We start from the raw sequence: 14,894 nt of genomic DNA, 5'->3' as shown, positions 1-14,894 counted from the left end.
AAGAGAGGTGGGAGCTTGGGTAGCCAGAACAGTTGGCAGTAGAGGGCATTCACATGACTGCACGCTCCAGAGCACATGTTGGGAGCACTGAGTTGACTGGAGTAGGGCCAGGCCCTGGCCTGTCTGGAAGGTCTGAGCCAATGAGCATCACTCTAGCCAATCCTTAACAACTCCGAGTCACGTGGTTAGCTTGGGCGTTTCCTGTTATGAAGCAGCCCCTCCCTGACAGCCCTCTATTTGATGGGTGATATCAGGGACTCTGTTGGACCTTTCTTTTATTCCCCATGGGTCTGGTCCTGCTATCTCTGGCTAAGGCAGCTGGCCCTTGATCTGTTTTTCATGTTTCTAGGCTCTTAGGGGGCTATGCCTGTAAGTGGACTGTTCCTAAAATGACAAGCCCTATATTAGGTTATCTTCTTCGAGTCCATTCTACCATCTGGACCTGGAGCTTCCAGCATTACCCAAGACTAGAGCATAACATAGAATATAACAGGAAGGCGGGCCCCAGAGGTACAGCAAGGGAGTTCCAGAACAGAGAGCGCCAAGGCCCAGAGTGACTGCAGGGAGGAAGGGTTTTCCTGAAGGGGGCTTCTTAAAGCTTTGTGGTGCTTTTCCTGCAGTGGCTCTGAGAATGGCAGGATTTAGCAGCCATACCTCATCCCTGTGGCTTTGATTGTACCTTGGCCTTTCTGGCCTAGAGGCAACTCCCAGAGTTTTGAAGCACATCATGTCTCCTGGTCCCTGGTCCCCTGTTAGTAAGAAAGGACAAATGAGTGCCTGAGCTGAGATAGGCCCTGTAGTTTGTGGCTCATTGGTATAGCTCCTAGAGGGGCGGCCACAAGCTCCCAGCATGAAGCACGTGCTTGCAGGGCATTTGAAGGAATATTGGAGAAGCAGTGGCCCACAAAGGAAGGTAGGAACCTTCCCAGTTATAGGCCTGGCTTCCACACAACAGGTACTTACCACTCTCATTAGTCTGTTGGCTTCTAGAGCCTGTGATCTGGGAAGACCCGGAGTCTTTGGTGACAAGACAATGGTGCTCTCAGAGCCCGTGAGGCCCACCTCTTCCTCAGTTCCTGTTCTCAGTCCTGGCATCCTGGCTTCCTCCCAGTTTTCCAGCCAACATTTCCTACATTCCTGAGTGAGGGTCAGGAGGCCATCCAGGCTTTAAAAGGCCCAAAGGTGAGCACTACACAGAAGTGGGTTGGGTGTGGTTGCTGCTGACCCTGCTTAAGAGTATGTGTCAAAAGCCGGGCGTGGTGGCGCACACCTTTAATCCCAGCACTCGGGTGGCAGAGGCAGATGGATTTCTGAGTCCCAGGCCAGTCTGGTCTACAAAGTGAGTTCCAGGACAGTCAGGGCTATACAGAGAAATCCTGTCTCAAAAAAACCAAAAAAAAAAAAAAAAAGAGTATGTGTCAAAAGCCAGGCATGGTGGCCATTAACCCCAGCACTCAGGCAGCAAGCAGGTGGATCTCTGTGAGTTTGAAGCTAGCCAGAGCTACACAGTGAGATTCTGTCTCAAAATAAATAAACAAATCAAAACCAAATCCAGGAAACTACATGCTTTGTCAGCCCCAGCACAAAGGAGACATAGAACGCTTGTCTCGTGGCCTATTGTTTTGAGATGCTTGCACAGTTCTGTTGTCCAAGTGTCTGCTGGGGAGGAAATGGCTCCACTCAGGCAGATCCAAGGGCCCAGCCTCATGCAAGGCCAGCTGGAGCCAGGCTACCCACCTGGCTGAACAAACTTGGCCTTGTGATGGTGGTGTCTTACGGAAGATGTGAGGTGGCCCTAAGAGCTAGAATATGGGAACTAACACGTTTCCTTTTTTTAATCTTTATGTGTTTGTGTATGTACAGGTACACATGTGTGAGCATATTCAGGGGTGTGTGTGTGTGTGTGTGTGTGTGTGTGTGTGTGTATACACATGTGGAAGCCAGAAGCTAGCCTTGGGTGATATTTCTTAGTTCCTGTCCCGTTTATTCATTTATTCAATTCATTCTCTTCTCATGGGTATGTATGCATGCTTACATGAATTTGTATGCATTCCATGTGTGCAGCAGCCTGTGGAGGCCTGAAAGGGGCATCAGATCCCCCCCAGAACTGGATTGCAGGTGGTTTTACGAACTGACATGTGGGTGCTTGGGATTACACCCAGCATTCTGCAGAGCAGCGTGCCACTGAGCCATCTCTCTAGCCCCCCACCTTGTTTTTGGTTTTTTTTTGTTTTTTTGTTTGTTTGTTTTGACAGCGCCTCTCTCTGGGTTGGACCTTAGGTCATGTTTGCTAGCCAGCAGGCCCCAACGATCTGTGTGTCCTTGGTTCCTAGCTCTGGGATTACAAGCATGCAGCACCACACCTGGCTTTTAAAACAAAATAAAGTCAAAAGCACAGGGATTGTGACGATCCAACTCAGGTCCTCGTGCTTAGTGACAGGGCCGGCTCCCAGCCCCTTAGCATTGTTCTTATTTGTTCATTGAAAAGGGGGGAATAGCATTAAAAAGAGAGGCAGGCATGGCAGTCTTGAAGAGTGGCGGCTGCGGAGGGACTGGATACTTTTTGTCCAAGGGGAAGCATGCTTGTACCTGGTGAACAAAGCTTATTACTTTCAGACATCCTCATGTAGCATCTGTGCATAGGACACCCTGGCTGCTCAGAGGGTTGTATCTCCAGCAGCTAGGACTTCCTGGAAGACTCAAGGCAGCTAGTGCCGATCACTGGACTCTTGACAGTCAGGGCCCAGCAGCAGCATCTGCTCTGGAAGGAACAGAAGCACTGGGGAGCAAATACGTGACAGACCTGGTGGTCACATGTGTCCAGTCTTGACACCATGTTTCAGTTCTAAGAAACAAAGCCTGAGTTGGGGATTAAGCAGGTGGTTGGTAGAGGGAGGCTTTTGAAGAAACCGGGTAGAGGGCAGGGAAACCTCACAGGACGGGGAAAGACCGTGCAGAGAGGCAACACAGGAGTTGGGCCTCTGCCTCTGGCTCAGGTCGCATGGCTAGCCCTTGAGATGACATTCCACTGGTTTCAGGATACTTCTTCCTCCTCTGACAGTCCATCTCGAGCAGGGGCTGCATCTATGAGAAAGCTGTCCTCCATGATTCTTGGCCCCCAGCTATTCTAAAAAGGACAGCTGTAAGCAGGTAGCAGCCAAGCAGGCAGGTACTTTTGTGGGCCAAGGGAACTAGGTGAAACATCAGCAGACACCCTCATCCCCAGTCTGCCTCATTGCCTTTGCATTCCTTAAAGTAACTCATTGAAATAGCTGGACGAAGATGAGCAGTGCACTTCCCAGGTGAGGAGCAGGGAAGCAACGCCATGGGGCAACAGAGAAGCCCAGACCCTGTGGCTGTAGAATCTGGGTGGCCTGTACTCCTCCTCTGAGGCCTCCAACAGGGTGAGAAGGATGCTGGGCCATCTGTTCCTAGGCATACACCCCCAGCCCCCACACACCAGCTGGTCTGTCTGTGTCCCCAGATGCCCACGTCTAAGTATGAGAGACAGGGCTTATAAGCTTGGGACCCTTGGCACCCAGGCAGTATTCCCTAGGGGGAGCGGGGGAGCTTTGCTGTCACCTGCTCTGCTCAGGCCTTCCGTGTCACTGCTGAGGAAACAGATGGTTGAGTACCTCAGAAGACCTTTCTGGGATCCCATCATCATGCTTGACATGTTGGGGAACATGTCACCTGGGTAAGAGAACAAGCTGATCCAGCACAGGGCCGAGGGTATGTTGGTTTCATGTGTTTCCCTCGGGGGAATTGGGCTTCAACTTATACCAGGAAAGCAAGGACCCCAGGAGCAAGCCACCTTTATCTCTGCTCAGCCCAGAGCCTCCTACCCAGAAGGAAGATGTTGCAGTAAGTCTGTGTACAGAAAGGTCCTGCAGCTGGGGGAAGAGACATCATTGTTTTCCAGCAAGCCCAAGGAGGCTGGGTCTGGGGCTGAGCTAGAGCCTCTACTGTGACTGGCTAGAGCTAGAGTCAGCTTGGTTTTATAGAAAAGTGCCCAGGGAACAGCTTTGTTCTATAATCCCTCTTGTGGACTCTAAGAGTGGGCTCAGTGTCTCTGGTCATTAGCTCAGGGCCATAAGGACAGTTCCCACTGAGCCTCTAGGCCTTCTCGGTGGGCCTCAAGAACAAAAGTTGTTAGATGAGGCAAAGTAAGTTCTAGAGTAGCAATTTCAACTTGGAATGATATGTTCACGTGGCCCTTTAAACCTTACCACTCTGCTTTCCCTCAGACCTTTGAGGGTACACAGGCCTCCAGGATACCAACAGGCCTGTGCAGGGTTCATTCCTCACGCATAGAGGGTAAGCAAGCAGTGCTGGCAATGTGGTGGGCCTGAATGTGGGTGAACTCCATGTGTGACTGCCTGAGTGTCTTAACCTACCAATGGGCTGAGATTCTGGACAGCAGGCTCACTGCCCCACTGTGGCAGCAGGCACAGTGTCCCCTGGCAGGTGGGTCATGCCACTGGATTATGTGGTGGTTCTCATTTTTCACTTTGGCCAAATGACTAAATTCTGAGTCATCAAAGTTTTCCAAATGACACTGGCTTTGCAGGCAGGGGACAGATAAATGACTCTGAGGAATACTGGGGGGTTTTCTGTGGTGGTCTGTGGTTTGCCTGGAACAAAATGTATCACCCAGGCCTCATAGCTTCCCACCCTGCTATGAAGAAAGAAAATATGTTATTGTAGACTGTTGGGGGAGGCATGACCCCCAGGATGCTCTTGGCCACCCATATTTAACAGACAGATCAATGTTCAGGGGTTGAGGTAGCTTGCCTGAAGCCATGATGCCATATGAGGCCGACCCTGCTTCTGAAATGGCCAAGTGACCTTGGTAGTTTTTAGGTCCAGCAAATGGGTCCCTGGCACCCTACCATGGGCTATGTCACATGCTTAACATAACCGCAAGTGTTTTCACTGTAACAGGAGACCCCCTACAGCCAGTAATTTAGGAACAACAGAGTGAGCTCCGGTTCTAGAGGTTGGGAAGGTCATCATCCCTGCACTAAAGAGGCCACGCCTGCTAGGGATTGCTTCTTCACAGATGGCACCCTCTTCTTGTGATCCTTACATGACAGAGGGGGAGATGTGGTTCCTCATCCTTACAGCATTAACTCTCAACTCACCAGGGGCTCTAACCCTGTGACCTAAGCACCCACCAATGACCCCACTTCTTGATTCTTCAGGCACTGACATATGAATTTGGAACACACAATCTGGCCACATATGCTGTTACTTTGGTCACAGAATTGGGACCTATTAGCTACACCTTAGATCATCTGCTGGGCAAGATCAAGATAAGACAGGATGATTCCAGCAAGATAAGAAGGAGAGCACAGCCCTAGAGCACTAGGGTGAGGTATTTCTTTGGGGATCTATCCCCAGGCCCTTCCCTTGCTCACTTTACAGTTCACAGAGAACAGTGAGGCATGTTCTGGCATCTGGCATCTGGCACAGTGGACAGTTGTGGTGATACTCAAGTACTGCTGGCATCACCTAACCAGAACAGTCAGCGAGCACTTGAGACTCTCACCTGTTCAGGCAAAAAAATGCAGTACTTAGCCGGGGATGCAGGAGAGGGGGTTGGACTCTGTGAGCTCCTGAGTCCTTGACTAGTCTTGGCCTCATCTCTAGGCCTCCTCTACCCACACAGCTTGTCCCAGCAAAGCATTGCTATTACTGAGCCATCTTTCTTGTGCCATGATGTCTCATTCAGTTCAGGCCAGTAGCCTGGAAGGCAGAAGGGACCTCTGAGGTGTGCCCAGATATTGCTGTGGCAATGAAGGGATGCATCCTGTGACTATGGGTTTACACTAGACAGCAAATCCCAGCATCAGCAGGGTCTTACAGCTGGCTGGGGGGTCTTCTGGCCTGAGACGCAAAGCTGAGCCCCTCAGTACCTCAGCCTGTTTGTTTCTCTTTTATTTATTTCTTGATATTTATTTATTAGGCAAATTGTGGATGGGTGTGTTTACTGTGGTGAGCTTGTGGAAGTCAGAACGACTTTTGGGTGGTCTGTTCTCTAGGGATTGAATCAGGTCATCAGGCTTAGTGCAAGTGTCTTTATCCATTGAACCATCTTGTTGGCCTCTCCTTTCTTTGTTAATTGAAAGGTCCCAAGAAAAGCGAACCCATCAGGAGGGTGTCTTTTGTGGAATGTCAGGAACAGTGTGTGTGTCTGTGACAGGCACAGCCACCTTCCCCTAGAGAGAGCGCCTTTCATCTTCTGTCTGTTGAGCCTGTTTTAATGGCCTGTTTGCAGTGGCAGCCAGCAGACACCTTTATTTCAAAGCAGCACAAACACTTTGGCCTTTGAAAGGATTGGGGCCCTTGGGACAGGTCTGTGCCTTTCATTGGCAGGTGAGAGGCAGCAGGTGCTATTAAGTTCCTGTGCACTGGGGAGAAGCCAAAGCCTGCTCCTCTTTCCCCAGTTGCTACGGGGCCTTTGAGGGAAGTCAGGCGGGCCATGAGTGCCCCTTGCTGCCACAGCCCCTGCCCACATCTGCTTAGGAAACCCACATTCGAACTGTGTTGTTGAATTTATGGTTTGGTGGCACCACTGTACAGTGTCAGGCCTGACACTCCAGTCAGCGGCTTAAGACAGTATTGTCTTCGATGCTGCCTTCAGCTATCCCTGGTGCCTCACCAGGGAGAAGCTCTTGTGCAGCCACACTTCCTCCCTGCGGCTGTTACTGTAACATCTCTTTCTGATGAGGCCACTGAGGCCCCCAGTGGCTGAGGGCTAGAGGCAGTTGAGCCTGCTCCTCCTGCTGCAGATCAGTGTGGGTCAAAAGTACTGTCCTCTAGATACCAGCTTCTTCAGCTTCAGGAAGAACCCAGAACTCAATAAGACCAGATCCCTGAATGGTTCTGATAGTACTCAATTAAAACATCAGATAAAGATCTCAAATGCCCCTGCCCTGCCCTGCCCTGCCCTGCCCCGCCTCACTCTGGACAGAGGAAGTGGGTAGGGTAGGGGTTATGGCCGCAGTGTAGCCTGGTGCTGATTCCATCTGACTTGGTCCCCTTCTCGTAAGAAACATGATATTGTGTCAGTGAGCTCACTACCACCCTAGTCTGTGCCTCTAGTCTGAAAGGACGTGTGGGATCGGGGTCATTTACTAGTTTTATTTAATACAGTGTGGCCATGGGTATTCATGTGGGGCTGGGGAAGTAGTTCAGGTAGAGGATAAAGTTAGCACATGGAAGGCTCTGGATGTCCAGCCTCCAGTACCACCAAGAAACAACTCTTGTATTTGTTCTTCACACATACCTTAAACTGTCTTTTCAGACTCAGTCAAAACCTCAGATTTAAAAAAACATTCAGGAAGAGGCTGGAGAGGTGGCTCAGCGGTTAAGAACACTTAAGTGCTCTTCCAGAGGTCCTGAGTTCATAGGTGTCTTACAACCATCTGTAATGGGATCTGATGCCCTCTTCTGGTGTGTCAGAAGACAGCAACAGTGTACTCATACATTAAATAAATAAATAAATAAATCCTTTTTTAAAAACACTCAGGAAAAACATTGTATCGGCACATAAAAGCGAAGAGCACAGTATTAGCAGTCACAGATGAGCAATTACATCACAGCAGGTATAGTTCTTAATTGAGGGCTGACTGCACACATCATGTTAGGTATGGATATGCACACTGAAGAGGGAGTGGGTCCTGGACAAGGGACACCTGGAATGAAATAGCCTTAGATCGGACATCTTGTTACCAGGCCACCTATTAAGTCTGAGGTCTGCCCATCTCACCGCAGCTGCCCACAAGCTGGGCCTCATCACGTTTTTGCCTTTTATGTAGTGACTGGCCACAGGTTGTGTTCAGTGGCCAGAGGTACTTCTTCCTGAACCATTCTCAGACTTGGTGATCTTGTTACAGCCTGGCAGATTAACTGCCAACTAGGCTTTGTGTGGTTTTGTAGGATGTGTGGACGAGACTGACCTCTTCACTGACCACCGTTTCTCTTCCTCCACAGAACTGTCAGGCCTTCAGCAGCCTCAGTTGCCTGAACATGGGGGTGGACGACCACAGCTCCCAGAGCCCCTTTGCCCTTGTCAGCAGTACCCGATCCTGGACCGCATTGCTCTCAGCCTCCAGCCCAGGGGGCAGGACTCCTGCTGGGACCCCGGTTCCTGAGCCTGTTCCTGAGCCTGTTCCCCATTCCTTTGATGACCAGTTCACCTGCCAGGAGGACCTGTCCTGTGATGAGTCAGATGGCTGCAGTCTAGACGAGGATTGCTGCAGGAAGGGGGATCCGGCCACAGCCTGGCGGGACCGGGGAGCCTACACGAACAGCCTCTGTTCTCTGGATGGCGAGCTGGACATTGAGCAGATAGAGAACAACTGAGGGCCACGGCCTAGGGATGAGGCACTCCTCTAGGCCTTAGGTCACTCCAAGGGGGACCTGGCTCCTGGGTCTGACAGAGGCTCCTCCAAAAAATGGAGCCCACGCATTTTCAAAGGAACCAGCCATCACCCTGTAGTGCCCAAATTTGTGAAGGCAACTTGGCCACACCTCACAGGCGACAGCTGGCCTCCCACCACTTCCATGGAACTACTGTAGCCCAAAAACAGGTTTTCGGTTTGGCGTCCTCCTCTTTGTTCCTTACGGAGTGCTGGGTAGCCACCATTTTCCAGTAGGGCTGGGCCAGCTGCACCCTTCAGGTAGGATGCCGGGGCCTGAGCCCCTATAGCCTCCCTCAGGTTCCTCCTGGGGAGTCACCCAAAGCCCCCTCTACTTAGTTTACTCCGTGCCTTCTCTCCCAGGCCTCCCTGGCCCAGGCTTGGGAAGGTTCGGGAGACACCTCTTGTAGTGACAGCAGACCGTGTGGCCTTAATCCATTTGGGGCACTGGCAGGGATTCTGGGATAATCCATGTCCCATTTTTCGGGATCAGGGATAGTTAGGGATGACCAGAAGCCATCCATATAGGGTAGGCATTTGGTGGTTGTGTTGACTGAAAGGTGGGCCCACCAGCTCTCCCATGGCACCAAGAATCACTCACACCTCTGCCACCTCAGGGGCTGCCTTGGCAAGGCTGACATTGGCAGCCTTCCTACTGTCCCCAGTCCCTGAGAGCTGAGCTCAGTGAATTCAGCTGTGTATAGAGATGTCAGTGACAAGATGACCTCTTCATAGTGTCCTCAGGATCTACAAGCAGGTGCGGGAGTCTGGGCCCTGTGTACATTCCTGGGAAGAGGGATGGCTGCTGGCTGCTTTGCAGGCTAGCCACTCTGCAGGCTCCCCTCTGTAGCGGTCTATGTTGGGGGCCTGCAAGCCTCCACCGCATTCCTAGCACATTGTTGCTTGTTCATAGACACTGCTGGCTTTAATGAAAGCATACCGCTGTTGGCTTCAAGACCCCCCACCCCCCACCCCCAGTCCACTGATGTGAGTCTAGCCCCGAGGCTCTCCTCTGCAGGCCCAGCCCCAGCATGGCTTGAGTCACACACCCCCTTGCAGCTCCTCACTCCCAGCATAATTCCCAGAGGGCATCCGTTCAGGCAGCTCCCCTCAGTCCTCCCTGCAGACATGCTACAGGGCTCTGCACCCTGGGACTCTGGCTTTTAGCAAACTTGGCATCTTCTGCAGACAATAGCAAGTGGGCTGGCTTACACAAGTGGCTTGTTTTCCCATAAGGCTAAAAATAACTGGTGCATTCTCTTGGGTTTGCGGACATGTGATCTAGGCACATTTGTAGTTGCTCTGCTGTGCCTACCCTCCGAGGTTTCAGTGTCTGCTGGCTGAGCCCAAATGGTTGTTAACCTTTCTCCTAAAGACCTTGATGGGAACCTTTTGTTTAAACTTTAATTTGTCTATTCACCAGAAGAACCGAAGCTCAAGTTCTGATGTATAGGCAATGTTTCTTTAAAACCAGACCCAAAGGTACAGGAAGCCCCGCTCCTATAACCCCAGGTCAGGTAGCTTGGTGGGTCCATGTGGTGGTGGTTGGGGCCCAGCTGGCCTTGGGGACACTGAGAAAGCAAAGTAGAAAGCTGGTGGAGGCATGACCTACGAGCCCTGCCTGTCAGATCACAGAGGAAGGTAGTTGAGAGGGTGTGGGATGCACACCCCAGTGCCCTGGCCCCTAGAAAGCCCACAGTGAGGGGATTCTGATATCTGAAAGAACTTTAATGTACCTAAAGCTATCCCCCTGAGGAAAGGAGAGGTTGGACTCTGTCCCCTGGTCTGCTTCACACAGGCTGCTAAGGCCAAGCACAGAACAGTTGCCAGCTGCCTCTCCGGAGGACTGGGACCTGAGCTCCTGGTGGCAGGTGTGTGTCTTAAGGCTGATGTGTGGCTGGCTGTCCTTAGACTAACTCTCTTGAGCCTGCTGACGGAAGGACAAACAGGAACTTGCTGAGTGACAGCTTCATCTTTCCTGCCTCTAGGAGACTGTTCCCTGGGCAGCAGTGCTCCAAACCCAGGGTGGGGGTTGGCCCTTTGCAGCTTCCTCAGGTTTTTCTTGATGTCCCTGTCCCACTAAGGCCTCAGTCCAAGCCCCCAGCAAAAGCAGCCAGAAAAGATGGCTACCCTTTTCTGCCAAGTGTGTTCATTTGCTTTCTGATGTTCTTTTCATCAAGTAAAGCAGGTTTTGTCTAGGTTTCCAGTCAGCTTTCAGCAGTCATGTGACCCAGACAGACCCATTCATCCACCCCATTCACTGGCCCCAAGACCTCTGCTCTTGGATATCCTGGAAGAAGGTTCACCTGGAGGTCCACTCTGTCCCCTGTGCACTTGGCACCACAGGCAGCGGGCAGACTGCTCACCCCACAGGGGTCCTTTCTCGGGCCACCTGTGAGGGTCACCCCCTAGAGAAGCTGAGGGTGGGCTTGGCCGCTCACTTGCCTAGGCAGCCTCCACTAAAGCCTACTGGGAGCAGGGCCTATCTTAGCACGTGACCGCCCGTTTACTCCAGAAGCCACAGAATCGACAGAGTTGCCCTCAGCTGGCTGCCTGACCTGAGTTGAGGGTAGCAGCCTAGACAGTTTCCATGACTGCCCACTCTTGCCTTACTTATGGTGGTGAAGGGAGAAGCTGGCCAGCACCACAGACTCCCTCATGTAGGTCCATGGAACTTGTTCTGCCCAAACATGCAGATGTGTATTCTCAGAAAGCCTTACTTTAAAAAAAATTTTTTTTTTTTGGTAGCAGGAAAGTTTTCTAAATTTGTATACAGAAAGTTAAATAAAAGGAAGGTCCACATTAAACAGGACATGCCCACTCCCCCAGTTTCTAGATGGGTCTCCTATGCAGACCAATGGCCATACTTTATTATGGGTTCATTTAGTGTTCACAGCAGTTAGAACTCACCCCTGGATCCTGCACCCCATTTCCACTAATGTGGTTAAAATTACTTGAATGATGGCCACTTAAAACATAAGCCAGGTGCCAGGGCTCAGGGATGCTCCGCCCACACAACCCATGATGCTGCCCCTTGCCATGCTCATGCTGCTGGTCCCACCCCTGCCCCTGGTGCCAGGCCCCTGAAGGAGGAAGAGAAAGATACTCTAGAATTGCAGACTGGTGGAGCTTCTTTAGGCTAGATAGGGTAGCCTGACATAGCATAGTCTCATTGGCAAATGAACTGCATTGTCAGTGTTGGGGGGCGCCCAGGGATCAGGGACAGATGAGCCCGCAGGCCGTGCTAGGGCCACGTGTGCCATCCCAGCCAGGCAGCAGCAGCGGTACTGTTTGAGGCAATGTGGAGAATGGTGCGGTGAGCCAGACCCCACCAGGGCTGCAGCCCGTAGGCAGCCCGTGCTGGGTCTGCTCGTTAGCACCACGCACCACCACCTGCCAACCCCACAGGCCGTGACTGTCTTGCACTACAGCCGCTCTAGTCTCAGGAATTTGCTTGTTCCTTTTACTGTGTAAATAAAGCTTCCTGGTCCAACACCCGGCTGTCTGGGCATGGCTGTGTGCTTTTTGTTGGGGGCAGTGAACTAGCAGCTCTCCTGTCAGCTCTGGACTGGGAGAACTACAGGACAGACTTCTGTCCCCATGCCTCAGGGAGAGGACAAAGTGCTGGGTGGCCATGGGAGTAACTACTGGAGAGGGCTGCCCATAGCCACAGCCACCGGTGCAGGGAGCCGCAGGGGAGCCAGAGATGTTGGCATGGGGGCATGCTGCACTGTTACTTCCAAGGGAGCAGGAGAGGAAGCTGACCTGGCTGAGAGACATGCCACTTAAGAGACCTGCAGGGCTGTCAGCTCAGGGTTTCGCCCCCCGTGGAGGGCAGCACAGTTCAGAGCTCTGCTTCTTGGGCTGTGGAGATACTAGAACACACACTTCATCCCTGGGATGGGCACATAGTCCAGTGCTTAACCTCCAGACCAGAGACCTGAGTAACTACAGCTCAGGAGAGCAGTGTCTGCAGTCCTGATGACCCCAGCAGAGAGGTACATTTAATTTCTGTCACACAGTGTTGGTCCCTGTAATCTGACCTTGGAATGTTCTCCCAGAGCCTCTGCTATGGCCAGAGAGCATCATAGTCTGGAGGTGACATCGTGGACCACTTTTCTGTTTTGCTTCTTTGGCAATAGATTCCTTGTCAAACACAATGTATGTGAATGTGTATCGTAAGAAGTGGTGGAGCCGGGTGTGGTGGCGCACACCTTTAATCCCAGCACTGTGGAGGCAGAGGCAGGCAGATTTCTGAGTTTGAGGCCAGCCTGGTCTACAGAGTGAGTTCCAGGACAGCCAGAGCTATACAGAGAAACCCTGTCTCGAAAAACAAAAACAAAAAACAAAACAAAAGTGGTGGACAAAGAGATGGTTCCATGGTTAACCAGAGGACCTAGAGTCAATCCTCAGTGCCCATACAGGAGCCACAATCATCTGGAATTATAGTTCCAGGGGATCCAGTGGCATCTGGGATCCAATGTATATGGCACAGGGACATGCAGGCAAAATTTCCATAAACTACACACACATACACACATACATACATACATACATACATACATACATACACACGTATGAAAGAAGTGTTCCAGAGTGGTGGCACATATCTGGAACCCTAGTCAGCACTCAGGAGGCTGAAGCAAGAGGGTTGCATATTTAAGGCCAGCTTGTGCTAAATATCAGGATCCTGTCTCAGAACTCCCCCCACAAAGCCACCCTTTGTGGTTGGGGGTGGACGTAGCTTGGCAGGTAAAAGCCATCACAGACACACTGGCACACACCCACACACCATATGCACAGTTAAAATCAGGGCGTGAGAGTGAGATCCCAGGCCGTTCTGCTTTCCTAGGACACCAGTCTTCCGCCTTTCATATGCGGTAAGTAGTTCACAAGAGCAGGACAGGGGGCAGGAAAGCCACCAAGCATGGTTCTGCTCCTTAGATTCACAATGGCCTTGAATGACCCATCTGGCCCCCCCCTAACCTGCACCTCCTACTCCCCAGTGGTACCAGCCTCATTCTAGCCCTGCTCCAGCTCAAGTTGACAACATGCACAGGCTTCTGTCCTGATGCCTCCCCACACTGCTATCTCCTGCACCAATTTGAGGTCTTTTGAAAAGAGGATTCGGTTCACAGCCAGGCTTGGGCTCACTCAATGCCCTGTTGCCTGATAGCAGTAGGCCTCAGCATTCTGCAGTCCCCAAGCCCGCCTGGCTCATGGGTCCACCCATCTAGGGATGTTCCCAATCACTAAGTAGTACCCCTGTCTGTACATGGGATGGTGAGCCAATGGGTTTCTGTGAGAGTAGCTCTTTCCCAAAAATGTGCATAGGAAAAGCTCCTCCCCCTAAAAATGCCCAACCTAGACAGTGACCAGACCTTCAAGTGGCTACTGGTTTCTTTTTAAACTTTTTGGTTGTATTTCCTACGTTTTAGTGCTCCTACAACCCCAAAACTTGGTGCAAAATGCTCAGTTTGTCTATTATCCATGGAAAAACTGGTGTGATAATGATAATCACACTGGCTTGTATGGTGGGTCCCTGAGCACCCTGTAGACTCAGCACATGGTTGGGTCTTCCCATTTTAAAGAGAACTGCAGGAGGCTTTCTTCCTGCCTGCTCCACCTGCTAAGGATGTAAGAGAGCCAGAGGCAGATGGGTCCCTTGTGGTAATCCTACAGGCTGACTGCTAGGCAGCTGAAGATCAAGAGAAGGGGGGGCCGTGCTGCTGGGCAGTGCTGCCACCCTGAGAAACATCAAGGCAAGAGGGCATTTCCTCTAGGGGAGCAGGAATGGATCTTTGGAGGGAGAGGCAGCTGAGCACTGGATGATTGCAGCCCTGAGGTCACCACAGGCTATCTTCACGGGATTGCAGGCAAGGCTGGAGGGAGCATCTCAGAATCCATCTTCAGAAAGAGCATAAGACACAGGCTAGACCTTGAGTCTCCACTCTCTTTTACTCCTGGACCTTGGATGAGTCACTTTAAGGAACATTTCTCTGAGTTCACTGTGGCTCAGAGGATAGTGTGGTCTCTGACCAGATCATACAGGGCCTGAAGCCCACTCCTTGGCAGAAAGAGAAAACTCAGCTTATCTGGAGAGACCAGCCAAGGAGAGCCAGCTTGGCGACTGCTCAGGGAAAAAAAGGGAGGAGGGGAGGAGAGGAGAACCCCAATACCCATGGGGCATACTCATCAGCAAGCACAGCCCACTGCAATGGCTCCAAGTGGCCATTCCCCACACCCTCCATTCTGAGCTACTGTGGAACTCTACTGGAGCTTTCTGTATATCCAGCTGAGAGGCCAAAGCCATCCCTTGAAGGTCAATGGCACTGGCCAAACTGGTGGCCCCTCATCCTGATGCAGATATTCAGCCAGTTTCTTCCCCTGATAGACTGGAGGTCAACCTGCCCACTAAGGCTCCGCTGGTGTGTTCACCGTACCAAAAGGAACTGTCCTTGTCTAGGG

The 14,894-nt window shown here is 51.6% G+C and overlaps 1 protein-coding gene across 4 annotated transcripts in view; it reads left to right on the top strand.

Moving 5' to 3' along the window:
* Positions 1–12,554, top strand: part of Fam53b (family with sequence similarity 53 member B) — a 101,902-nt gene extending 89,348 nt beyond the window's left edge. For all 4 annotated transcript variants that reach the window (XM_029547534.1, XM_029547537.1, XM_029547540.1 and 1 more), the window contains exon 5: positions 7,999–12,554. In XM_029547534.1, coding sequence (XP_029403394.1) covers positions 7,999–8,370 — 372 coding nt within the window. In that variant the 3' untranslated portion in view covers positions 8,371–12,554. The remainder of the gene's footprint in view (positions 1–7,998) is intronic.
* Positions 12,555–14,894: the final 2,340 nt, after the last annotated feature.

This window comes from Mus pahari, chromosome 1 (genome assembly GCF_900095145.1).
Source record: "Mus pahari chromosome 1, PAHARI_EIJ_v1.1, whole genome shotgun sequence".
NCBI lineage: Eukaryota > Metazoa > Chordata > Mammalia > Rodentia > Muridae > Mus > Mus pahari.
This window is presented reverse-complemented; position numbering and strand designations above follow the sequence as displayed.